The 26,823-nt window shown below is 42.5% G+C and overlaps 1 protein-coding gene across 1 annotated transcript; it reads right to left on the bottom strand.

Annotated features, from left to right (window-relative positions):
* Positions 1 to 14,664: 14,664 nt before the first annotated feature.
* LOC100501915 (Zinc-finger domain of monoamine-oxidase A repressor R1 protein) lies at positions 14,665 to 20,051 on the bottom strand. The gene is made up of 11 exons (NM_001196554.1): positions 19,814 to 20,051; positions 19,624 to 19,721; positions 19,462 to 19,548; positions 19,216 to 19,360; positions 18,733 to 19,119; positions 17,387 to 17,526; positions 17,115 to 17,306; positions 16,689 to 16,779; positions 16,463 to 16,610; positions 15,051 to 15,167; positions 14,665 to 14,955 (listed from the first exon to the last, which is right to left on the bottom strand). The coding sequence occupies exons 1-11, from the start codon at positions 19,997 to 19,999 to the stop codon at positions 14,858 to 14,860; spliced, it is 1,689 nt and encodes a 562-aa protein (NP_001183483.1). The 5' UTR covers positions 20,000 to 20,051; the 3' UTR covers positions 14,665 to 14,857.
* Positions 20,052 to 26,823: the final 6,772 nt, after the last annotated feature.

Below are 26,823 nucleotides of genomic sequence, written 5' to 3'. Positions count from 1 at the left end.
CCTGAAGGAAATTTTCCTCTTAGTTTTCAAGAGAGTTTTAATAAATACCATTTTATGAAAACTTTATCTCTATATGTACCAATTGAAAAGATTGTCATAACAAGATACCAATTGAAAACTTTATTTCAAAAATTTTAAAATTTTTGGTGGTGGTGCGGTCCTTTTGCTTTGGGCTTAATACTTTCTCCCCCTTTGACATTAATCGCCAAAAACAGAGACTTTGGGAGCCCTTTTTACTTTCTCCCCCATTGGTACAAGTAGATAAGAGTGAAGATTTTGCCAGTTGAGAGTGATGTGGAGTGACGGCGAAGGGTAAATGATACCATTAGAGTGGAGTGGAAGCCTTGTCGTCGCCGAAGACTCCATTTCCCTTTCAATCTACGACTTAGTATAGAAATATACTTGAAAACACATTAGTCGTAGCCTTGGTACATAATAAATAAGAAATATGCATTTATACCAAAATGAAAGAGATATGATCAAAGGTATATAAATGAGATATGTGTGCAATGTTTCAATCAAAATTCCAAGAATCAAGTATATTTAGCTCATTCCTAAGTTTGCTAAAGGTTTTCTCATCTAATGGTTTGGTAAAGATATCGGCTAATTGCTCTTTGGTGCTAACATAAGCAATCTTGATATCCCCCCTTTGTTGTTGATCTCTCACAAAGTGATACCGAATGTCTATGTGCATAGTGCGGCTATGTTCAACGGGATTATCCGCCATGCGGATTGCACTCTCATTGTCAATTTGTAGCCATAGTCCCTGAGGGTTTGCCTCATCCAAAGTAATTGTGCACAACAATGGCCTGCGGCAATATACTCAGCTTCGGTGGTGGAAAGAGCTACAGATTTTTGTTTCTTTGAAGCCTAAGACACCAGGGATCTCCCAGAAACTGACAAGTCCCTGATGTGCTCTTCCTATCAATCTTATACCCTGCCCAATCAGCATCTGAATATCCTATTAAATCAAAAGTGGATCCCCTGGGTACCAAAGTCCAAACTTAGGAGTACAAACTAAATATCTCATGGTTCTTTTCACGGCCCTAAGGTGAACTTCCTTAGGATCGGCTTGGAACCTTGCACACATGCATACGGAAAGCATAATATCCGGTTGAGATGCACATAAATAGAGTAAAGATCCTATCATCGACTGGTATACCTTTTGATCTACGGACTTACCTCCTATGTCGAGATCGAGATGCCCATTGGTTCCCATGGGTGTCTTGATAAGCTTGGCATCCTTCATTCCAAACTTGTTAAGTATGTCTTGAATGTACTTTGATTGGCTGATGAAGGTGCCGTCTTGGAGTTACTTGACTTGAAATCCTAGGAAATACTTCAACTCCCTCATCATAGACATCTCAAATTTTTGTATCATGATCCCACTAAACTCTTCACAAGTGGATTTGTTAGTAGACCCAAATATGATATCATCAACATAAATTTGGCATACAAACAAATCTTTTGCAATAGTTTTAGTAAAGAGTGTAGGATCGGCTTTTTCGACTTTGAAGCCATTAGTGATAAGGAAATCTCGCAGGCATTCATACCATGGTCTTGGGGCTTGCTTGAGACCATAAAGCGTCTTTGAGAGTTTATACACATGGTTAGGGTACTCACTATCTTCAAAGCCGGGAGGTTGCTCAACATAGACCTCTTCCTTGATTGATCCATTGAGGAAGACACTTTTCACATCCATTTGGTAAAGCTTAAAGCCATGGAAAGTAGCATAGGCAAGTAATATACGAATTGACTCAAGCCTAGCTACGGGTGCATAAGTTTCACCAAAGTCCAAACCTTCGACTTGTGAATAACCTTTGGCCACAAGTCGGGCTTTGTTCCTTGTCACCACACCATGCTCATCTTGCTCGTTGCAGAATACCCACTTGGTACCTACAATATTTTCGTTAGGACGTGGAACTAAATGTCATACCTCATTCCTCGTGAAGTTTTGAGTTCCTCTTTCATTGTCAGCACCAAATCTGAATCTCTTAGTGCATTCTCCACCCTGTATGGCTCAATAGAGGACACAAAAGAGTAATGTTCACAAAAATGTGCAACCTGAGATCTAGTAGTTACCCCCTTATGAATGTCACCGAGGATGGAGTTGATGGGGTGATCTCGTTGAATTGCTTGATGGACTCTTGGGTGTCGCGATCTTTGACCCTGAATTTCTTGATCATCTTTCTTGTCTTGATCAACTTCATCTCCCCCTTGATCCTTGTCCTCCTCTTGAGGTGGCTCATCCTCTTGATGTTCATCTTCATTGTCTTGAGCCTGATCCTCATCTTCCGTTGGAGATGCTTGGTTGGAAGATGACGGTTGATCTTGTGCTTGAGTGGGCTCTTCGGATTCCTTAGGACACACATCCCCAATGGACATGTTCCTTAGCGCGACGCACGGAACCTCTTCATCATCTAGTTCATCAAGATCAACTTGCTCCACTTGGTAGCCATTAGTCTCATCAAACACAATGTCACAAGAAACCTCAACTAATCCAGTGGATTTGTTGAAGACTCTATATGCCCTTGTGTTTGAGTCATATCCTAGTAAAAAGCCTTCTACAGTCTTAGAAGCAAATTTAGATTTTCTACATCTTTTAACAAGAATAAAACATTTGCTTCCAAAGAATTTAAAATATGAAACATTAGGCTTTTTACTGGTAAGGAGTTCGTATGATGTCTTCTTGAGGATTTGGTGAAGATATAGCCGGTTGATGGAGTAGCAAGCAGTGTTGATTGCTTCCGCCCAAAACCGATCCGGTGTCTTGTACTCATCAAGCATGGTCCTTGCCATATCCAGTAGATTTCGATTCTTCCTCTCAACTACACCATTTTGTTGAGGTGTGTAGGGAGAAGATAACTCATGCTTCATGCCCTCATCCTCAAGAAATCCTTCTATTTGAGAATTATTGAACTCCATCCCATTTTCGCTTCTTATTTTCTTGATCCTTAATCCGAACTCATTTTGAGCCCGTCTCAAGAGTCCCTTTAAAGTCTCTTGGGTTTGAGATTTTTCCTGCAAAAAGAATACCCAGTGAAGCGAGAATAATCATCCACAATTACTAGACAGTACTTACTCCCGCCGATGCTTATGTAAGCTATCGAGGCGAATAGATCCATGTGGAGAAGCTCCAATGGCCTGTCCGTTGTCATTATGTTCTTGTGTGGATAATTAGCGCCAACTTGCTTTCCTGCTTGACATGCGCTACATATCATGTCTTTCTCAAAATGAACATTTGTTAGTCCCAAAATATGCTCTCCCTTTAGAAGTTTGTGGAGATTCTTCATTCTAACATGGGCTAATCGGCGATGCTAGAGCCAACCCATATTAGTATTATCAATTAAGCAAGTGTCAAGTTCAGCTTTGTTAAAATTAACTAAGTGTAGCTGACCCTCTAACACTCCCTTAAATGCTACTAAATCATCACTCCTTATAAAGACAGTAACACCTATATCTGTAAAAAAGACAGTTGTAGCCCATTTTGCATAATTGAGATATAGAAAGCAAATTGTAATCTAAAGAATCTACAAGAAAAACATTGGAAATAAAAATGGTCAGGTGATATAGCAATTTTACCAAGTCCTTTGACCAAACCTTAATTTACATCCCCGAATGTGATAGCTCGTTGGGGATCTTCGTTTTTCTCATAGGAGGAGAACATTCTCTTCTCCCCTGTCATGTGGTTTGTGCATCCGCTATCAATTATCCAACTTGAGCCTCCGGATGCATAAATCTGCAAAACAATTTAGGCCTTGTTCTTAGGTACCCAAACAGTCTTAGATCCTTTCACGTTAAAAACAAGCACCTTGGGTACCCAAACACAAGTCTTAGAGCCCTTGTGTTTGCCCCAACATATTTGGCAACTAATTTGCCTGATTTGTTAGTTAAAACATAAGAAGCATCAAAAGTCTTAAATGAAATATTAGGCTCATTTGATGCAGCAGGAGTTTTCTTTTTAGGCAATTTAATGTGAGTTGTATGCCTAAAGCTAGAAGCCTCATTCTTATACATAAATGCATGATGTGAAACAGTATGAGGTTTCCTAGCATGAATTCTCCTAATTTTGTGCTCAGGATAATTAGCGAGATATAAAATGTAACCCTCATTATCCTGAACTATGGGGGCCTTGCTCTTAACAAAGTTAGACAATTTCTTAGGGGCATTAAGCTTGACATTGCTTCCCTGTTGGAAACTAAGGCCATCCTTAATGCCAGCGTGTCTCCCACTATAGAGCATGCTTCTAGCAAATTTAAACTTTTCATTTTCAATTTCATGCTCATTAATTTTAGCAGTTAATTGAGCTATATGATCATTTTGTTGTTTAATTAAAGCAAGGTGATCATTTATAGCATAAACATTAACATCTCTGCATCTAGTACAAATAGAAACATGTTCGACAGTAGATGTAGAGGGTTTGCAAGATTTTAGTTCCTCTATCTTAGCATTTAAAATTGCATTCTCATTTTTAAGACAGGAAATAAAATCATTGCAAACATTTAAATTTTTAACCTTAGAAATTAAACTAGCATTTTCAGTTATAAGGATAGAAATTGATTCATTTAATTTATCAATCTTAGCATTTAAACTAGCATTTTCATTTCTAAGACTAGTAATTAAATCATGGCAAATACTAAGCTCCTTAGTCAAGTTTTCACATTTCTATACTTCCTGAGCATAAGCATTTTTTAATTTAACATGCTTTTTGTTTTCTTTAATCAGGAATTCCTCTTGGCTATCCAAAAGTTCATCCTTCTCATGAATGGCTCCTATTAATTCATTTAATTTTTCTTTTTGTTGCATGTTAAGGTTGGCAAAAGGAGTAAGCAGATCATCTTCATCTTCACTAGAACTACCCTCATCACTAGATGTAGTATACTTGAGGGTGGTTCTAGATTGTATCTTCTTTTTTTGTCGTCCTTTGCCATGAAGCACTTGTGGTCGATGTTGGGGAAGAGGAGTCCCTTGTTAACGGCGATGTTAGCGACATCCTCGTCGGAGGAGGAGTCGATGGTGAAAGGATCACGATGCCCAAGAGGGGGTGAATTGGGCTTTTCTAAAAATCAACACTAATTAAACCCTAAGCAAGAGCCCAACTTCACCCCAACAACTAGCACTAAGAGAATAATACTAGAAATACAACAATGCTAAAACAATACTTCAAATACTTGCTAAACAAATACACAATGTAAAATGCTTGAATTAAGTGTGGAATGTAAAGAAAGGTTTAGAAGACTCCTCCAATTTTTCCCGAGGTATCGAAGAGTCGGCACTCTCCACTAGTCCTCGTTGGAGCACCCGCACAAGGGTCTCGCTCCCCCTTAGTCCTCGCAAGAACCAAGTGCTCACTACGAGATAATCCTTTGCCACTCCGGCGCGGTGGATCCCTCACGACCGCTTACAAACTTGAGTCGGGTCACCAACAAGATCTCCACGGTGATCACCGAACTCACAACGCCACCAAGCCGTCTAGGTGATGCCGATCACCAAGAGTAACAAGCCATAGACTTTTGCTTGACCAAGAGAAGCCTAATGCAAGTGGTGTGTGCTCTAGGTGGCTCTTGCTAGCGCTAATGAGGTCCAAATGCGGGATTAAGATTCTCTAATCTCCTCACTAGACAGCTAACCGTTGGACAGATGGCACACCGGACAGTGAACAGTCATTGTCCGGTGCACACTGGACAGTTTGGTGCACTGTCCGGTGTGCCACTAAAATTCCACTCGGGAACCTTGCGCTCTCGGGTTTCTGCGTGGGGAAACCCTTCCCCAGGGCCAGCCTGGCCCCACCTGGCAGAGGTGTCCGCAACTAAATCACGAGTGTCCGCAACTCCTTGACACTCTTTATAGTACGGCTAAAACAAAATAAAAGACCTAACTAAATCACGAGTGTCCGCAACTCTTGACACTCGGACTACGTAGACCTTCACTTTGTGTTTCGTCGCTTTAGTCATCGCTTCGAGTTCTTATCTCCGGGATTGTTTTCACCGTTGTAGTACTTCTACCTGTAATGCGACCTAACTTACCATTTGTCTCTGCAAAACACACGTTAGTCACATATAACATTACGTTGTCATTAATCACTAAAACCAACCAGGGGCCTAGATGCTTTCAGGTAGAACTCTCGTCGGAGTCCCATTCCCGACACACGTGGGCATCGCCGCCCTTCCTCTTGTAGTACTTCTTCTTCTCCTTCTTCTTCCCCCTCTTGTCGTCGCCCCTGTCACTATCACTATACATTGGACATTTAGCAATAAAATGACCGGGCTTACCACATTTGTAGCACACCCTCTTGGAGCGGAGTTTGTGGTCTTTCCCCCTCCTTTGTTTGAGGATTTGACGTAAGCTCTTGATGATGAGAGTCATCTCCTCATTGTCGAGCTTGGAGGCGTCGATAGGGAGCCTACTTGATATAGACTCTTCTTTCTTTTCTTCCGTCGCTTTGAATGCGACGGGTTGCACCTCGGTTGTTGAGGTGGCGTCTTGCTCCAAATTGGCAATGTGTTTGGAGTCTTTGATCATAAGTTCAAAGCTCACAAACTTGCCAATCACTTCCTCGGGAGACATCTGTTTATATCTAGAGTCTCCACGGATTAGTTTCACTTGAGTGGGATTATGAAAAACAAGTGATCTAAGAATAACCTTGACCATTTCATGGTCATCCCACTTGGTGCTCCCGAGGTTGCGCAGTTAGTTGACCAAGGTCTTGAGCCGGTTGTACATTGCTTGTGGCTCCTCTCCTTGGTTGAGGACGAACCGACCAAGCTCCCCCTCGATCGTCTCCCATTTGGTGATCTTGGTCTCCTCATCTCCTTCGTGCGCGGTCTTAAGGACATCCCAAATCTCCTTGGCACTTTTTAACCCTTGCACCTTATTATACTCTGCTCGACACAAGGAGGCGAGGAGTATAGTAGTTGCTTGGGAGTTAAAGTGTCATATTTGGGCGACCTCGTCCGAGTCGTAGCCCTCGTCCCCTACGGTAGGTACTTGCGCTCCAAATTCAACAATGTCCCAAATGCTTGCATGGAGTGAGGTTAGATGATGCCTCATTTTATCACTCCACATACAATAATCCTCACCATCAAAATATGGTGGTTTGCCTAATGGAACGGAAAGTAAAGGAGCGCGCTTAGAAATACGGGGATAACGAAGTGGCATCTTACTATACTTCTATAATCATTTTTATAATCATTTATTCATTTTCTTTGACCTCTGGATTGTGCATCCTAATAACGAAAAACTCATGGGCTAATTCATATTTTTCCAAGACTCAGATTACTCTGGCGCAGTACTGCGGGTTGATTCCGCAAGAACAGAGGGTTTCTTATGTAAAAACTCCAGACCGAAGGGGTATCACAAGCTCTCGACCGTCCGATCATCATTTGACCGCTAGGATAGTGCAGAAGGTGTTTGTGATAGGCCTCCACCGTTAGGGATGTTCCTAAAACATCCGACTTGTATCACAAATCTAATATTTTAGCATAGATATACATAGAATTTAAAGCTAATTTTTGACAATGTTATTAAGAATATTATGAAGTATGTAAATAAATTTTTATATAATTTTTTATGTATATTATTTTCTCCCTACAACAAAAAAGGTGAAAAAAACATCTGAATCCGTATTCGAATAGACATCCGAATTTTATATCAATTATTTAAAAATATATATAATGAATTTAATGTTTATTTTTTGTGAAGATTAATAACCTCAATACTAAAAACAAGAATATAAATTTACATAGCAAATTCTATATGTTATTTGTTCACAATCGAAGAAAGAAGACCAAAAATTTGACATCCGAATAAATATCCGGATCCATCCCTATCCACCGTATATCGAAGAGAACGAGACCCACAGCGTTTTGGCCGGAAGCTCGATAGTGCAGACGACGGGGAGCATCCGAGAGGAGCCGAAAGCGAAGCACCACTTGCACGTGGAGAAGACCCACAATACTCTACAGAGTTACTCGTACGTGGTGCTTGGCCCTCGTGTGAGCTACACATTGTGTAGGGGCACCAACAATGATTAGTCAGGACATTGTGTGGTTCTAGATACCGCGGTAAAAATACTGACATCATCAACGGGAGTTTACATCTCTACCCTTGCTCTTTAGCTTCCGCATTTACTTTCAAGTACTTAAGTTTCACTCTCTATATTTCTAGTTTAGAATTGATATGATTGGAACTTACGTTGCAAAACTCCTTATGCGGTAGAGATAGCAACACTTAGATAAAACCAAGTTTGCACGTTTTAGTTTGCTTATTTGAATAGGTTTTGCTCTAGGGTTTTATTTGTGGCCTAGGTTAGCAAGTTTTTTAGAAGTCCTAATTCACCCCCCCTAGGCGTCCATGTTCCTTTCAATTGGTATCAGAGCTAGGTTAGGCTCTTTGGAACATTTTAGTTTCATCGCTAATAGAGCCGACACTTTTTTAGGGAAAGGGGATGGATACCCATAAGACACCAAATTTCGACAGCACTAACTTCCCTTATTATAGTACTAGAATGGCTTGTTACGTAGAAGCGATTGATCTAGGTGTTTGGAGAGTGACTCGCGACGGGATGAAACCACCTAAGAATCCGAAGAAGCTCACCACGAGTGACGAAAAAGAAATGCATTTTAATGCTAGAGCCAAAAAAATCTTGTATGAATATCTTACCATAGAAATTTTTAATTCACTTTAAAAACTGCTAATGATATTTAGCTAAAATTGCATGAGCTCTATGACAACACTTCAAATATCCGTGAGCAAAAACATTGTCTAGTTTTAAATGAATACAATTCTTTTGCTATGAAAGAAAACAAGCTTGTTAGAGACATGTATTCACATTTAAATCTTGTTATTAATGAGTTCAATTCTATTGCTATTAATAAGCTAGATATGGCAGACATTGTTAGGAAGATCATCTCCCTTCTACCATAATGGAAATATGGGAGCATCATCATTAGCCTTCACAACTTCAAGGACTTGAGCCGAATGACCCCAACAATTGTAATTGGCAAAATTATGGTATTTGAGATGTCATGAAAGATGGGTCAAGAGAAGGCCACTTCATCAACGCCATATGCTTTTGCAAGTGATGAAAATAAGAAAGGCAAGAAGAAGGCTCCTAGCTCAAGTTCCTCAATTGAAGAAGAAGAAGAAGAGAAATATGAATATGATGATGATGATTAGGGCTGGATATCGAGCCAGCTTGGCTCGGCTCGTTCGGGCTTGGCTCGGCTCGTTATGCTAACGAGCCACAGAGTCAGCTTGGCTCGGCTCGTTTACGAGCTCGAGTTGGCTCGTTTAGCTCGCGAGCCAGAGCGGAAAAAATATTATGTATATAATAATCAATATCTAGTTAATTTCAAACTAAGTTAACAATATAAAATAGTAATTATACTCATAGTTTCGCAGACCACGTCAATGTAACATCAAATTAACACAACACTTCACTCATCAATTCACTATTCACATACATGTTCATCAGTTTAACCCACACTTATATTCCCATAGACCAATTTAACAAATAGACACAGTTCATTAATCATTAGTTTAACTCATAGACAATAGACACCACACATACATATAACATGGTCATCAATTGTTACGTAAATGATATGCATATAGTTTTGTTTTGCTGAAACGTGATAGCTCGTTTAGCTCGCGAGTTGGCTCGTTAATAAACTGAGTTAGCTCGTTAACGAACCGAGCTAGAAGGCCAACTCAGCTCATGAAAAAATTCAAACGAGTCGATCTGAGCTGACCACAAATCGAGCGAGCTAACGAGCCACGAGCATTTCGTCCAACCCTAATGATGATGATGAAAAATATGTCAAGCCTCCACATCATCCTCCGAGGACGAAGAAATGGCTCGACGCATCCAAAGGGTAATGAGGATGATTCACAAGATTAATCTAATGGGTGTGCCCCTGTAGGTTGAGGATCTTCTCTTTAACATTGACAGGAAAAAGCAAAGAAAGAGAGGATGCTTCACATGTGGGGAGAAGGGCCACTTTCGAGATAAGTGCCCAAATCCAGCCTAACCCAAAAAGAGGACCAAAGGCAAGGCGCTCTTAAGCGTCAAGACTTGGGATGATTCTTCAAGCGAAGATGAACATCCAAGGAGACACGACCATCGCTTTTCATCACGTTCTTCATGCTCTTCATCACACAAATGTCTTATGGCAAGAGGTAACTCGATTATCCCATCGTCTAGTGATGATAGTGATAGTAGTGATGAGGATAAACCCTCTGTAGATGAACTTGTGTATGTCGTTAATTTTTTTGAGGATGTTTGCCCTAAACAAAAGGTTCAACTAAAGGTGCTAAAATCTAAGTTGCTTAGCTTTCAAAATAATTATAAATATTTGCTAGACAAATTTAAAACTTTTGCAAATTTGAATTGTGAGCTAACAACTAAAATTGAGCAATTAGAATCTAAAACTCCATCCTTAACTATCGATAATAATTTGGTTAAAAAGAATGAAAAACTTAAGGCTAAGCTAGCTAGCTCTCAAGATGCTATTGAAAACTTGCTAGAGAAAATGAAAATTCTTAGCATACATGACAGTGAGCTAACTACCAAGCTAGAGAACATCAGTAGTACCCCCAAGAGTATCCTTAGTAGAAATTCCTGAAATTATTAAAAATGATGATTCTACTTCTTTCTTAAACTTAATTGATGATTCTAACTCTTGCAACCAAGTTTTTGTTGAATATATTGTTATAGAAACATGTTCAAATAACATTGTATTAGAAAATGAATTATTGAATCAAGAAGTGACTCGCCTTGGTAAGGCCTTGTATGATAAGAAAGGCAAAGCCAAACAAACTCAATCTTGTCAAGATAACACCACTACGGGAGTGAACAAGCCCGATGAGGGTGAAATTGTAGTTTGCTAGCTATGTCATAAGGAAGCCCACAAGTCTTACCAATGCAATGTGAAGGCCGGGGAGAAGCAAAAGAAAAAGGCAACAAGCAAGATCTCCAATACCTATATTAACAAGGTGGATAAAAAGGCAACTACACCATACCTAATCAAGAAGAAGAATGAAAAGTTGTTAGCCATCAAGGCCAACAAGGGAAAGGGGGCCAAATGCATCTAGGTGCCTAAGGAGGTTATCTCAACCATTAAAAGCACCAAGAACGTTTAAGTTCCGAGAGAGAAGTAAGAAGTCCAAAGGACGTCGAGGATTTTGGAGACTATATCATGGGATGCATCATATGGGATTAAGTCTATTGCAAAGTGGGTTAGTGAACATTTTGAACCCAAAGTCCCTACCCATGACTAAGGTAACTAGAATTTATTACAATTCCTTGTTTTAGATATGTGCATCTAACTTCTTTTGATATCTAGCTTATCTTTCATGCCTAAAACTACTTTCACTATTGCGCTTTGTAGTTCACAGAATGCGAAATGGATTGAACTTAGGCCCTGAGGATGCAACACCTCAAAAAAAGACCTAAAGCACACTTAGAAGACCAACAAATATTCAAAATAAGTCCAAGACACAAGACCAAAAGAGTCCAAGTGAAAAGACTAAAGAAATCCAAGAAGGGGTTGTCAGCTGGCGCACCGGTGGCTCACTGGACTAGTTACGTAGAGAGCTCTACAAATGGCCCTCGGGCTGCTGGCACACCAAACCGGTCTGGTGGTGCACTAGATTGTGGTCCAATGGCTAGTTGCCAATGGTCACATGACATGGCGGACACCGAACCGCAAGGGTGGCACATCGACATCAAACCGTCTATGGTACCAGCAGGGTGCAACATCTAGCTAACGTGGAGGTTAGACCAGACAGTCCGGTGCTCACACAGACAGAAAAGTCTCCAACTTTTCCAATGGCTAGAATTGATGGGGCATCTCTATATAAACCCCCTAGCCAGCCATTTGAAGGTGTGAGAGCCCAAGCAACATACCAAGGATGTTTATACACATCTTCAAGTGCTCAAACACCCAAGTGCTTAATAAAATCACTCGATGATTAGTGTAGGTGCTTTGCAAAGTGCTTAGGTTAGTTAGACCGCTATTACGCTTGCTTTAGGTGAATCTTAGTTAGTTGAGTGAGTTTAGATAAACCCACAAAACCCCTCGTCTCTTGCGTGAGCTGTTGTAATTGTATCGAGTGGGGCAAGAGTCTTGCGAGACCGTATCAACCACGTTTGTGATATTGCCGCCACCGTGTACTAGAGGGAACGAGGCCCACGGCGTTTTGACTGGAAGCTCGATAGTGAAGACGACGGGGAGCGTCCAAGAGGAGCTAGAAGCGGAGCACCACTTACACGTGGAGAAGGCAAGCGACTCTCTACGAAGTTACTCGTCAGTGGTGCTTGGCCCTCGCGTGGGCTACCCTTTGCATTGAGACGCCAACTGGGATTAGTCAAGACCTTGCGTGGTTCCAGATATCTCGGTAAAAATATCGGTGTCGTCCACAGAAGTTTGCATCTCCACCCTTACTCTTTAACTTCCGCATTTACATTCAAGTACTTAGGTTTCAATGTCTCTATTCCTAGTTTAGAATTGATTAGATTGGAACTTAGGTTGCAAGACTCCTTTTGAGGTATTCACGGGCACCCAGGAATGAGGTGCCCAAAGAAAGCCCAAGAAACCCCTCAAAGAACGACCCACCGGCCAAAGTCTCTGTCGAGCAACCTCAAGAGGCAGAGCGAACGACCAAGTCCCTGTTAAGCAACCCCGCAGCGGAACGAGCGACCAAGTTCATGTCGAGCAACCCCGCGAGGCGTAGCGAGCGACCAAATCCCTACCGAGCAACCTTACGAGGCAGAGCAGACGACCAAGTCCCTGTCGAGCAACCATGCGAGGCAGAGCGAATGACCAAGTCCCTATCGAGCAACCACGTGAGACGAAACGGACGACCAACTTCATAATGAACAAACCGCGCGAGGGGCAAGCAACCGGGTCCCGTGCCAATCTGACCAGCATAAGGGAAGGGTCGACCTAATGATACGGGCCCACGTCAGCAAAACAAGACGGGTCATCACCAAACCACGTCCGGGCATCGGGTATGGCGTCGAAAGGTCCCGACGGACATCAAACGATATGTCGTCACGTATAGTCCTAGGCAAACTCCCACTGACATATGGGGCCAGTCAACCCCGATCGTAGGGGCCTCATCATTTGAGTCTCTAGAGTGATCCGAATACTAGAAAGGATGCAACGAATACCCCATGCCAGTTTATGCCTACTGTTGGGGCAAAGGCGAAGACGTCACCCTTCGCTCGATGCCTTCGCCGTCCTCGCTGCACCAACGGAGACAAGACAACGGGCAGACTCACCCTTCGTCCCATACGTCACCGGAAAAAGACCTGTGACGAGGTCGTCTCATCTTGCGACCTCGTCCAGCATGGAGGCCCACGTGTGATCCGGCCCATTGTAACAGGCCATGCGTGGCCGCTGCGCATTACGGGCCTAATTTGTAAATGCCTCCCTGTAATTACGGTCTGTAACCCCGCTTTATGGGAATATTTTGGGGATAACCTAGGTGTTTGAGAGCACATGCGTCCCTAACATAGGACGCTGGGCACTCAGATACCTATAAATACCCCGCACAGTGCCCTTGAGAGGCTAGATTGACAGAGCTATTCTCATCTCGTGCAAAAACCTTGTTTGCGTTGCTACACTCCCCCGTTGGATCAACTTGCACCGGAGAGCAAGTTCCAACACCTACGCACGCCGATAAGTGACGCAGGTCCGTGATGATAGACGAAGCCGCGCTACGCACAACAACACCATGGGGCTGACCCACAGGACTAATGAGGACATCACTCCCATACAAACAATGCATGGATCAACAACACGAGTACATGCACGGCAACTAAATCTTTAGGTTCGTTCTAACCTAGTCAATTATGTTTTAGAGCTTATGCTTGGTGCCATGAATGTTTTGATGATTAGGAACCTTAGAGAGGACCAACAAAGACTTGAGAAAGGCTAAAATATCAAGGAGAAGATAGAACGTTCACAACAAGAGAAAGTCAAGTCCAACCCAACTTCGTCTCCGCATTGGAGTTCAAGACCAGTCTGCACTAAAACGGATGCCCAGGAGGCATCTGAACTCCGATTAGGTTGGGCTTTATATGGATGGAAAGATAAGGAGATAAGCTTTCCAACCCAACTGGTCCAACCCAACCGATGTAAGAGAAGGGTCAACCCAATGATATGGGCCCACGTTAGCGAAACAAGACGAGTCATCACCAAACCACGTCTGGACCTCAAGTACATGGTCAAAAGGTCCCCGACGAATGTCAAACGGTACATCATCACGTACAGTCCCAGGCAAACCCCCACTGACGTATGGGGTCAACCCCGATTGTAGGGACCTCAGCATCGAAGTCTCTACAGTGACCCGCATACCAGAAAGGACGCAACGAATACCCCATACAGGCGTGGTCGCGCTTGACACGGTCACACCATGGGGCTTAACCCACGAGACCCACCACGTACTACTACGAAATGTCAACAAAGGACTCGCTACAGGAACCCATACGACGAATGAGCGAGACGATACGCTACACCAGGAGTACGGCACATGTCAAGACGAGTTCAGTTGTTTTTTCTCTGGAAGCAAGGTATCCGTAGAAGGACTGATTGTCAACTCTAATCATTCGTTACATGTTGGAGTTCATTGATCACAATAGTTCAGGTATACTGGAATGAATTGTATGCCACATTTGTTAGGATGCTACTACATAAAATGGTTTTTGATAGCAATAGTTGGAGGATCAACAACAGAAGAAAATACAGATAGGGTTTCCAACAGATAAATTTCATGATATACAAGCAACAAAAGAGAAGTTCACCATCATTGGAAAGGTAGAAACACATCCAAACGTGGCAAGACAAACTCATTACCTAGTGGCTAAATGTTTTTCAATTATTTTCTCCTCGTCTTCAGTAAACATAAACCACTTGTCTTTATTTGCCATTAATTCATCGCCACCATACTCTGAGATAAACATGATATGACAAATCAGTAATGTAGCATTCCAGAGGCTACAAGTGTAAAAATAAACCATATTGCATAAGAACTTCAAACAAAACCTTGAAGCAATATTGCTGAGTTATCACAGTAACCATCTAACTTCCAATATGCTGCCCCTTTCTCTACCATCAGAGGCTTGGTCCAAAAACCTCCTTGCTTCTCCATAGTTGCCATGTCTGGGAAGCAAAAGATGAACATGAATACAAAACAGCTAGCTGGATTTGTTTACATATAACACCATAAGACAAGCAAATACTGCAGAAAATGATGATATACTGCTCAAAAACATTTTGCTTGGAATGTCACAAGTCAATGTATTGCACAAGTCTACTTAGTAAATAGAGGTTGAGTAAACAGAAATTCCCAGTTAAGCTGCATTCTTATGCCAACTAGCAAGGCCAAAAGACTAACAAATGCAACTAGCATTACAACAATTTATGAAACAATGGATACTAGGCAGATGAAACTACTCAAAAATCACATCTTAAGATTAACATAAATAATCACATGGCAGTATCACTAAATTCCTGGTGTATGGCAAGAAGCATTTGTGGTTCATAATTGTGATTGAGCCGCAAGCCATAAAACATTTGTGATTATGAGCCACAAGCCAAGGAAAGAAGTGAAATATGAAATGACATTTTGTGGGAACTCAATGGCACTATCACATTGTGAATAATCACATCTGCAGCACCCAACAGTTGTGTTGAAGACTTATAAGTGAATTGGCTCCCACAAAATGTCATTTGTTCCTTTCGTTTGCGGCTCATAATTGCTTCTGAACAGCAGATCGGTTAGTGTGGAGGGACCTTCTGAACAGCAGATCGGTTTGTGACCAACAAGAGACCATCCAGCATCTCTTGGTTACTTGTGTTTTCACCTGACAAATTTGGTTTCTATTACTTCAAAGGGTGGGCCTCACTAACCTTTCACCTCAGACCATGGTCATGTCTTTTGACGATTGGTGGTGCAGGGGTAGTTCAGTTGTGATTGGTACTATTAAAAAAGGTTTAAACTCTCTTATTATCCTAGACACGTGCGGTATTTTGGAAACACGTGAATGAGTGTGTTTTAGGAGCGTTGCCCCAAGGATCTTCACGTCCCTCACTCTTGCTAGTGAGGAGTGACAGACATGCAATGTGGCAGGAGCCAAGGGGCTGTGCTTTATCACAGCCCTTACTTAGCTCAGATAGCTAGACTCTCTAGGTCAGGTTGTTTTTTACCTTCTAATCTTTATCAAGCACAAATGTAATATCTTTTTAGGGGTGTTTGTTTGTGTTTTAACTCTCTTGTTTTAAATCAATGATACACAGCTCTCCATCGTGTTAGGAAAAGAAAAAGGAAATGTGGCATTAAAACACCTAAAATAAAAGATGCAAGCGATCAAACAAATAGAGAACTGAAAAATGCATAAAGCTAAAACAAATTTAAAGTGAGAAGTTCTAGATATATCGAATCATATTGTTCAAACCATTTATGGCTGCACGCTTGACTTCCTGTGCCTCCTTTATTTGGGAAATAATATACTTATTTGCTTCACTGTTAGAGGCTGCTGCTTCATTTGGTGAAACAATTATTTTGTTCATGTTGTCCTTTAGCCTTTCCTTTAGCTCCTTTACCTAAGAAACAAAACAAAGGTATTGTAGAATGATTTATGGTCGTGATCCTAGAAAGAGAAGGCTCGCTAAGCTGAATACCATTTCTTTTGCAGCACGCGCCTTTTCTCTAGCAGCATTCACTGGTTCAGCAGCTATGTCATTTTGCATGTCAATCCAGTTCCTCAGCTTGCTAAACAAAGTTAATAAATCATTAATATAGAATAACAATATACTTCCATATTATTGTATACGTGATGCTGTAGACTTGTGCTACCAAATTAATTTAATTTATTTCCTGTGAACATATAATAGACAGTCGTATTTTTTGTGTTCTAAAAAAGAATAATAAAAACATATTTCCCTTCTAAAATCTAAATAAAACAAAGAAAGTGGCAGTGAAGTAATTTAATTTTAGTAAATGGAGTAAGTACTACTCAATCAATAGAGGGTTAAAACATAAAAATACGAACAAAAAGAGTGGCAGAAGTATATTATTTTTTGCTAAATGTAATAGACACTACTCACTCAGTAGAGAGGGTCTCATCACAAAGAAAATTCAGAACACGCAGCTTACAAGAAGGGCTCAAGTTTTTATATCCTGATATCCCCTGATTGATATGGTTGAGAGGAAACCCTTTTGATATAGAAGCTGATTCACTTATATATTTGCCAATATCAATTACCCATGCATCTCCGTCTCTTGTGTAAGCCAGAGGCCTAGAGACAAAACAACACTATTAATCTTTAATAACTACATTAAAAAATGTTAAGGAGCTATCAACTTGGATTGTACTTACTTCTTCCCCTTTCCTTCTTGAATGACAGATAACAAATTTATATGAAACCCAGCAACAACTGAGGATACAAACCGAAGTTCACGGCCTCCAACTAAATCTTGAAGAATTTTTTCTGGTTGCCCTTTCTTTATTTGAAAAATCTGTGTGAAAGAACATGTTCGATGTTATTACATAATTTAATTTGCCGTGAAAGTAAGTGTTCAACTGTTTATGCTAAGGAAATTGAAATGTTTTGGTGGAAAGAATAAACAATTTATGAAGACTGCATTAAAGAATCTAATTCATTTGAACTTTATAAAGAACACGGTCGGTTAGGGTAAGACCGCTCCATGGTTGCACTAAGATCTCAGTACAACAACTGAGAAAACCCCGCTGCCTCGAGCAGACCACAAACTAGGCCAACAACCATTGCCACAACCCCTAGGTTGGGCCACACCATTATCAAAGGCCAAGGTGCTCCCACAGAGGGAGGCAAGCAGTGTAAACCCCTGACTCACCCATGGAGCAGACCATAAAACTAGGTTGATGACCATTGCCACAACCCCAGGTTGGGCCGCACCGTTATTAGAGGCCAGGGTGCCTCTCTCTGCACCCAGAGGGACAGATGGAGACATGGCGAGGGGATTTTTTAAAACTTCGGTCTAAAATTCGTTCCAACAGGATGTCGAACCTAGAACTTGAAACGTGAGCCAGCTAACCAATTGAGCTAGGCACCCGTTCGCTCATTTGAACCTTATAACACTTTTAGTATGATGTATCTGTTCATTTAGCCATGATTCCATTACACCATGATAATAAATGTTTGATTACTATGCATTGCCTATATGCAAAAAAAAAATTAACACTTTCATGAAAATGCCTTGATATAGCAACTGGGCGACTGATGTATTATGCTTTGCATTACTTCTGCAATAATGAGCACTTTCATAACATCAGCTTTCAAAGAAAGAAAGAAGGAAGACACTGTTCTTCTAATTGTTAGTGAACAACTTTACATGTTGTAACAGGTCATAGCTACCAAAATACTTTCACTGCCATTCTTGTTCTAGAAATTGCAGTATACTACTGCTATAATAAACAAGGGTTCATAGTCACTAGCTCGCCATAAAATGGTTGTTATAGTGTTTGGATACGATTGGAGAGGTACAGTAGGCAGCTAAATCCAGAGTGATGTGTAGCAACTCATCAGTGCAAGGCTTATATTAAGCCTCGTGTGACAAATTCTAGCATTCTTTTAGCTCAGATCCTTTCATCTGGATGAACAAGTTATATCAAGGTGTTAACAAAACCAGGCATGCACCATTATATTTATAAAAGTAAGGTCATTCTTTCTTGCCTTTGACTACCTCTGTAAATGCACGGCAGAATTCTATAAACTGAATTGCAGCCCCAGTATCCTCGTCATCAAGCTCTGCGCCTGCAATTTTAGTGACTGGGGTACCCCTGGGTCGCACAGTTTTACTATTGAGAAAATCAAGGTTCCCATCCATCTGCAATGGTTCAGTATTGACTCCATGTGACGTTGCATCAGCAGGATCCTTCTTTGTCCTGTGCTTGAGCTTCTGCCGCTTCTGCCTTTTCTTGGTATCAACAGAAGGAAGTGAATTGAGATCAACACCTATATTTTCATCTCCTTCATCTGCTATAACTGTATTGATATCAATGCCTATATTTACATCCTTTTCAGTCGCCACCTCAGCAGCAGCATCTGTCCCTCGGGATCTCTTTGTGCCCTGTTGAATGTTTGTAGCAGTGTGACACCAAAACATATCAACGAGAATGTATTATTGCAAGGCACAACATAGAGTTAGAGAGTAAAAGAGCAATACCTTGTCACTACCATTCACCTTGAGAATCGCCTGTGCAGCAGAAACCACATCTGACCCCTTTTTAAGGAGATCATGGACAGAGGTGCACCCGGAAGCCTTGGCGATGTGGGCCATTATCCCAGTTGGCATCTCGCCTTTCTTCTTTCTGGTCAAACGCCAACAAGACAAATAAGATCTAGATTCCCCACCCACCATCACCATGACAACTGAAGCACCAGCACCCCCAAATCATATATGCACGCTCACCTACAGAAGCTGCAGTTGCAGATGCCCCTGCACTTAGGACAGATCCAGTCCTCCTTGCCGGCCGCCTCCTCGGCACTCTCGCCATACCTAAGGAAACCAGACCAGCCTGAAGCTGAGAAAGAAATTGGACCTGCTGGGGAGAAATGGAGGATGGCTATTTACCTGTTAAGGAGGCACTTGAGGCAATACTTGACTGGGCACGGACCCTTCTTCTTGACTTGCTTGCACGCCGCTGCGAAGTCTGTTGTCTTCTGGCGGCACTGCAGAGAACAGAGAAGCAAAACGAGTCAAATCTGCGTATCTCAGAGAAGTCAGAAGCAGGGGAACAGGAAGGACGGGCAGATTAGCTCACTTGGTGGCAGGTCTTGCCATTCTCTGGATCGTAGATCCGGCGACCAACAACCCGAACTCCGGGCGCCGGATTGCGCTTCTTGGACTTGACATCCGGCGCTATGACCTCCAGCGGCTGCGGCTCCAGCACGTCGTCCTCGTCCCACCCCTCGCCTAAGCGGACATTCCCCTCCGGTGGTGCCGCCATCCGAAGTGACCGACAGTCGTGGAGACTCAGTCGTTGATTTCCTGATGCGAGCGAGAGGCGGGCACTTTTCAGTTCTCTGCTGCTCCAGTTAAAAGAAGATGTTCAGTGCGCAAAATTTGGTAGAGCGAGCGGGAAATGAATATGATGGCGCCGCCGGATTGCCTCCGAAAACTTTCAAATTGTCGTCTCAGCTACAGTCGTATGACATCTTCTGCTGTAGATCATAAAAACAAAACATTTTAAGAACAGTATAAATTGGTATATAGATTAAAAGCGAACAGACTCTAGTTCTCTATTTTAAACGTCACTTTATAAATAGTGCAAATCCTATATTTTACATAATATGCTGTAGACAGCCTAAATAGGGTGGTAATGTATCACAATCTAAATGTTTCTTCATTCTTCGTTTTAGCCTTTAAACAATTTTAGTTTAAAATAAATAAAAATAAAGCTCGATTCTAATTTGCTTAAATTTTATACTTAAAATGTTAAGTCCATTACCACTCTTACACTTAAGGTTATCGAGTAGATCGTGCATATGGTCATGCAGAATGATGTTTATATTTTTTATATTATTTATAGAGTGTAATTTGAAATTGAAAATAAGATGAGAGATTAGATGGGTAAACTGCTTGTTGGGGGCCTTATTCCTCCAAATGTCCTCAAAAACGTGACTGGTCATATGTTTTTAATATGACATAGATTATTACAGGGTGTTTCGGCTTCGGGATGGAGGTTTTCTCTTATAACAAGGTGAAGATGTAGCCCGAAGATGATAAGAATGGACGACGAAGCTGTAGCCGAAGAGCTTCGGTTTTGATGTGATGACGAAGACCAAGTATGATGATGACTGAAAAGGGACAAAGACTACTCAGTCCATAATGTTTTGTGTTATGATAATAGATAAATGTCAAGGTCATGAATGTAATTTTATCTGGGTTGCGTCCCGTCCTTATAAATAGATGAACAGTAGCACCATATTGTTCACGCTGAATTGTAATCGATCTCTCGCGTCCTCGCCTTCGAGCAAGCCGAAGGTATCAATGTAATACTAATTTTGTTAGTATTCATATATATTGCATAAAACGCAAACATGAATGAATTAATGAATTAATAAGATGCAGACACTGTCTTCATTCTCTCGCATTTTTATTCATACATTAAATGATAAAGGTATGTCATTTCTGACCTTCGTCTAATGAACATTATCCTCATGTGAAGATAAAGCTTCGGAAGACGAAGGTCCCTGATAATTATCAATTGTGTTGCCTTGTCATTGATTCACAACATTCGAGAACAAGTGACCAACATTGCTGGAAATAACATAATTGTTCTTCTCCACCAACTGTAGCTACACAACTCCATATAGAATAGCTCCACTACAATACCATAGAGTTTTATAATATTTTGATATGCTTAGCTGTTAGCTCATAGCCTAACTCTAACTTAAGAAAATTAAATTTTGTAGCAAAATATCTCTATTACCCTTTGGATGACGTTGTATTTATTGGTATTGTTCACTTGTTCTCAAATGTTGTAAATCAAGAACAAGGCAACACAAGCGTTAAAGATTAAAAATCTTCGTCCTTCGAAGCATTATCTCCTTTTGGATATAACGATCTTCAAACAAATGTCATGAAGGACGCACCTTCACTATTCATGAGAATAAGAATTTATAGAGACAATATATGTTATTTATTCATTCATATATTTATTTTATGATATGCATATGAACATTAACAGAATTTAGATTATATTGATACCTTCGGCTTGTTTGAAGGTGTTAACGCGGGAGCAATTACAATCCAGCGTGAACAGTACGGGGGTACTGTTCACCTATTTATATGCACGGGACGCAGCCCGAGTAAAAATACATTTATGACCTTAACATGTGCACGTAATCGTAACATAAATCATCAGGGATTAACTAGTCTTTTCCTCTTCGACTCGGCATCATGTTTGACCTTTGTCGTCACCTTAAGCCGAAGTTATCGTTCTTCGCCTTTAACTTTGGCATTTGTCGTTGTTGCTTTCAGACAATGTCTTCGTCTCGAGGATCTTCGGCGGAGAAGAAGACCCTCAACATCGCTCACAAATGATATCTTCGTCTTAAGAACCTTCGGCGAAGAAGAAGACCCCCAACAGTAGCTCCTTCACGGTGCTAGGTCGCTTTTTTCATAACAAGCTCGATCCGCGAAAAATACGAAGGCTTCTGGATGCCCAAGGTCCAAAAAAACACCTTCCCTGGGCTTGTTATTAAAAAACGAATATAAAATTTACGGCGCTTACCGGTCCACCGATAAGCCAGTACGCGCGTCTCGGCGGTTTGCCTTCTTCACCTGCAGAGCTATATAAATAGACGACATGGTGAGAAGTTGCCACAACATTCATTGCTACTGCGTCGTTGTGCTGCTGAAAATTTTTACTGAAGCCGAAGCTTCCTGCTTTCTGTGAACTTGTTGTATAAGCTTCAGACAAACGTCCAATCATTTGAGTGTAGCTTCGTCTCATAAAACCTGAAATGGCTAGAGTGAGGTCTACTGCCAGAGTAGCACGCGAAGGAGAAGAGGCTGGAGCTTCTGAGACGGGCCCTATCTCAGGAATGATGAAACATTCTGGGTTAGTTGTACAAGAAGAAAGAGTTAGTTCCAACAGAAGATGTTGTTGTTACCGAAGCTGAACCAACTACTGCCGAAGCTGACAGTGATAACAAAGATGATGATGGCATTTTAAGTCCGAGCAAGCCCAGCCATATTGAGTTTGGAAAATTATGGTTTTAATGAAGAAATTAGGATATTTTGGAGAGAATGATGACGAACTAGTTCGGTTTGCTGAGGGAAGAAAAGTGATTCTAGATCCGAGAGATGTCGAAGTCGTAGTTTTCAAAAGCTTCTTCAAAGCAGGTCTTCGGTTCCCTCTATACGAGATGATTGCTGAGGTTTTAAAGAAGTTCGAGATCTATCTTCATCAACTTACCCCAAACGCTATAGCTAGACTCAACGTATACATATGGGCTCTCCAAAGCCAAGGGAAGAGTGCCAACGCTGAAGGTTTTTGCTGGGTGCATGAACTCCACTACCAGACTAAGGCTAGAGCTGACGGGCTGCATAAGAACTTCGGATGTTACAACTTTGCATACCGAAAGGATACTAAGGCACATGTGATTGGCTATCGCACCAAATGGCCGACTGGCTGGACAGAATGGTTTTACGTAAAGACCGACGAGAAGAAGAGAGAGAAGCTTATGACTATGGTGATGAGTCCCCTGAGAATGAGCTTTGGCATGACATGGCCACTGTGCAATATGCAACTCGGGTCCCCCTGCCAGTTAGCCGAAGTGGAATAGAGTCATGGCGGAGCATATTAGTACTCGGGATTTGGTGCAAGAATACCTGGCCAACAAAACATTTCCAACATCTGGTGGTGGGGTATGCCGAAGAAAAAGGAAGAAGGGAATAAATACGAACTTGTATGACTTCCCTATCGGTTTAAATTTCAGACAAGATTCGGCAAACCCTGTGCCGAATGGTTGGAATTAATAGAAACATTGTGCAATGAGATTCTTGGGAATTACACGAAGAAGGAAGATCAATTGATGACAGCTGCCTTCGGCACCCGGAAAAAACGAAGATTGAATCGAGTGATGGATGCTCTTAACTTTGAATATCCAAATTATGAAAGGCTTGACGAAGGAGCCGGAGGAGCAAAGAAAAAGAGGGTTGCACGTATTTTGAAAAGGCAAGCCATGTGGTCCATCGAAAAAGATCAGAGGGCTCGTAAAAACAGAAAATTTTAGCGGAGCCGAAGGATTCGGCTCCCAAGAAACGAAAGTCCGCCATATTAGCTCCTACCGAGACAAAGGTATAAGATGTACCAGAAAGGATTGCCGGTAATTGTTCATCTTCCTTTGTCGATGTTACAGAAATATTGTTGGAAATGACCGAACCCATCCCATTTGCTATGCTAAGTCCCCTAGGGACAGATCTAACTAGCTTATTGCAGTTAAAGGAGAAGGGGATTGAACAAAGCTCGGAAGGGAAGAAGGCTGCTTCGGCAACTGGGGGAAATGCTGGGGTCAGAAGAAACGACGAATGATGGCCGTAATGAAGACTATCCATAAGTGTAACACCCTGAATTTGGGGGTATAAATTTTCTTCTCTAAGTGCCTACCAAATTCAGGTGTTACCCTTGTAACTCTCTCTAGACTTTCTCTCTCTTCCCCTTTTGTTTAGAGTTAGGTTAATTAGGTTAGGGATTAATTATTTATTTTTCCAAAACTAAGTGAGTCATGAATTGTTGCATCATGCTGAGCCTAAATTATTCTTTGATTTGATTCACATGTTTGAATTATTTGAATTTGAATTGGTGTTTGAATTTGAATTGAGTTCACTATAGAAAATAAAAAGAAAAGCAATTGGAAATTCAGAGAAAAAGGGAAATTGCATTTCAGCCCAACCGACCTAGTCCAGCCCAGCGGGGCCACGCGCGCGCGCTTGCACCGCCTGACAGGTGGGCTCCACCTGTCAGTGGCGGTTTCCTCGCCCGCGCGCTCTCTTCCCCCTCCCTCTGTCCAGTGGGCCGACCTATCGGCGCCAGTTGTCCTCGCCCGCGCGCCCTTGTTCTCTCTCTGCCTCGCGGGCCCAACCCGTCAGCACACCGAGCTATTCCCTCCACGCGACCGTTTTCCCTCGCTACGCGGTGGGGCCTCCCTGTCAGTTCCGCCTTCCCCACGAACCGCCGTGGACCAGCGCGCACGCACGCCGATAACCCCGGCCACGTCGCCTGCCCATGCCCCCAACTCCCTTTTGAGCACCGCCCGCACCCGCTCTCTCTCCCCTGCCTCATTTCACGTAAGCTCACTCTCTCGCGCGCTCTGCCCTCGCCGCTTGCGCTCGCTGGAGACCCACGCACGCTATGCCGGCCGTCCATCCCACTAGAAGCTGCGCCAAGCCACCCCGAGCTCCGTCTCGAGGTGAGGAACCCGTTCTCATGCTTGGTCTTCCTTATTTGCGCCTAAACTTAGCCAACTTGGCCTCGCCGGAGTTCATCCACGCCGGTTCGCCGCACCCCACGTGGTGACTGGCCAATTCAGCCTCGCACTGTGTCCCTGTGTTGGTCCATAGTATTCCCCTGCCCTCGTTGGAGCTAATCCGAGCCTTGGCGCACCGGATTCCCCCTCCCCGCGACCGGGATTCGTCACTGGAGTTCCCCCGATTCGCCCAGAGCTTTCCCTCCGGCGTTCTCACGCCCTGGTCTCGATCTCGTGTCCGGAACCCCATCAGCGAGTACGCTGGGTCCTTCTCGCCGGTCCTAGCCAACTCCGGTGACCTTAGAGCCCCTCTAGCCTGCACCCGCCCTAGCTCTGGCGACCTCACCGTCGTGAGCAAGAGCGGCACCGCCATAGCCGTTAACCTCCCCAGTGCTTGATCATGCCCTCCGATCTCATTCACGCGGTCCGGATCACTAGGTACCGCTTCACGCAAGCACGCCCTTTCCCTAGGCCCCATCTGTCAGTCGCCTCTTCCCCTTGGTGCTGGGCCTGACCGGTCAGCCCGCCTCCCGTCCCCGGTCGCTAACCGCCATGGCCCACTAGTTAGTTGCGCGTCCGTTCCCACGCCCGTGCACTCACCCACGGGATCTGATCTTTGCCGTTTGTTCATGATCGTGCGACTGAGAGAGCCTGATACCCCTTTTGCGCAGTAAATTGCTAAAGACACCCTCAGCTTTGTAAGAATCAACCCGCCTGTAACACCCCTGGTGTTACTGTCACTAAAACTTGAGCATAACATCATGTGCATGGACATATCATGTGTTTGTTACATCTAGAGTGCATTCACTAGGTAAGAATTTCAAACAAGTTGTACTGATGTGAGTTGATGTGTGGTTAACCCTTGGTAGAGTACTTAACCCTAAATTGGGCTTATGGATATAAGTGAAGCCCAAATATGTGAAAACCTCAAAGGACATGAGAAATGATCATAAGATATCATCTTTGATGGACTTTAGTGACACAAAAACCCTAAAGTGCTAAAAACCCTGAAAAGACCCTAATTAAAACCCTAGGGGGGTAGATGCAACATTTGTGCACTTTTGGACCAAAGTGCAAATATCCAACATTACAAATCAAGTACTTTTCACTTTTGAAGATTTGCAAGTCAAATTATGGGATTTGGACTTATTTGCAAAAAAGTACCCTAAGAAACCATATGTCTAAGTCTGAAATTCAGTGCATAGGCTCAACTTTGGAACCCTATATCTCTCAATTCATAAAGAATCTGTCCTAAGTCAACACATCAAGGTTATAGAGCTACTATAGGAGCATAACTTTGCTTAAGTGATTAAGCATTGTTGACATATAAAATCTGGAGATAAATAGCCCTAAAGTCTAGCTGTCAGTCAGCCCTTAGACTGAATTCTAAGAAACAGTGAAGTTGGATGAACTTGGAGATTGATTTTGAGTAGGATCCTGCGACTATTTCATTGTGGATACTATAACAAAGTTAGAGAGGGATTATAGGACAACAATTTATCTACAGGCCGAAGATCATGTTGTCACACAAGAATTGGAGAATAAGGCATTTCATTCAGCTCTGTCAGGCGCTCTGAATGGGATCCCAATGGTACAGTGCCTGACAAAGATCACAGATTCAGCTCCCCTCGCCGCCGGTGACCCGCACGCTCGTATCCGCGTCGGCGCTGCGATTCATGCCCTCTATGGCATGGATTATGATCGACCATGGAAAAATCTTCATCTTGGATGGGCTTAGAATCCTGTAGCCGCTCTGTCACGCCGTTTGCCATGACCATTTCACCACCTCACTGCT

Source organism: Zea mays, chromosome 4 (assembly GCF_902167145.1).
Source record: "Zea mays cultivar B73 chromosome 4, Zm-B73-REFERENCE-NAM-5.0, whole genome shotgun sequence".
NCBI classification, from domain to species: domain Eukaryota; kingdom Viridiplantae; phylum Streptophyta; class Magnoliopsida; order Poales; family Poaceae; genus Zea; species Zea mays.
This window is presented reverse-complemented; position numbering and strand designations above follow the sequence as displayed.

Excerpts from the sequence above, each read along its gene's own strand:
- LOC100501915 (NM_001196554.1), bottom strand. The coding sequence starts at position 19,999 with ATGGCGGCACCACCGGAGGGGAATGTCCGCTTAGGCGAGGGGTGGGAC. Across the intron at positions 19,549-19,623 it reads CTCAAGTGCCTCCTTAACAG|GTATGGCGAGAGTGCCGAGG; the intron begins GTAAATAGCCAT and ends TGGTTTCCTTAG. Across the intron at positions 17,307-17,386 it reads CAAGAAGGAAAGGGGAAGAA|GCCTCTGGCTTACACAAGAG; the intron begins GTAAGTACAATC and ends TTTTGTCTCTAG.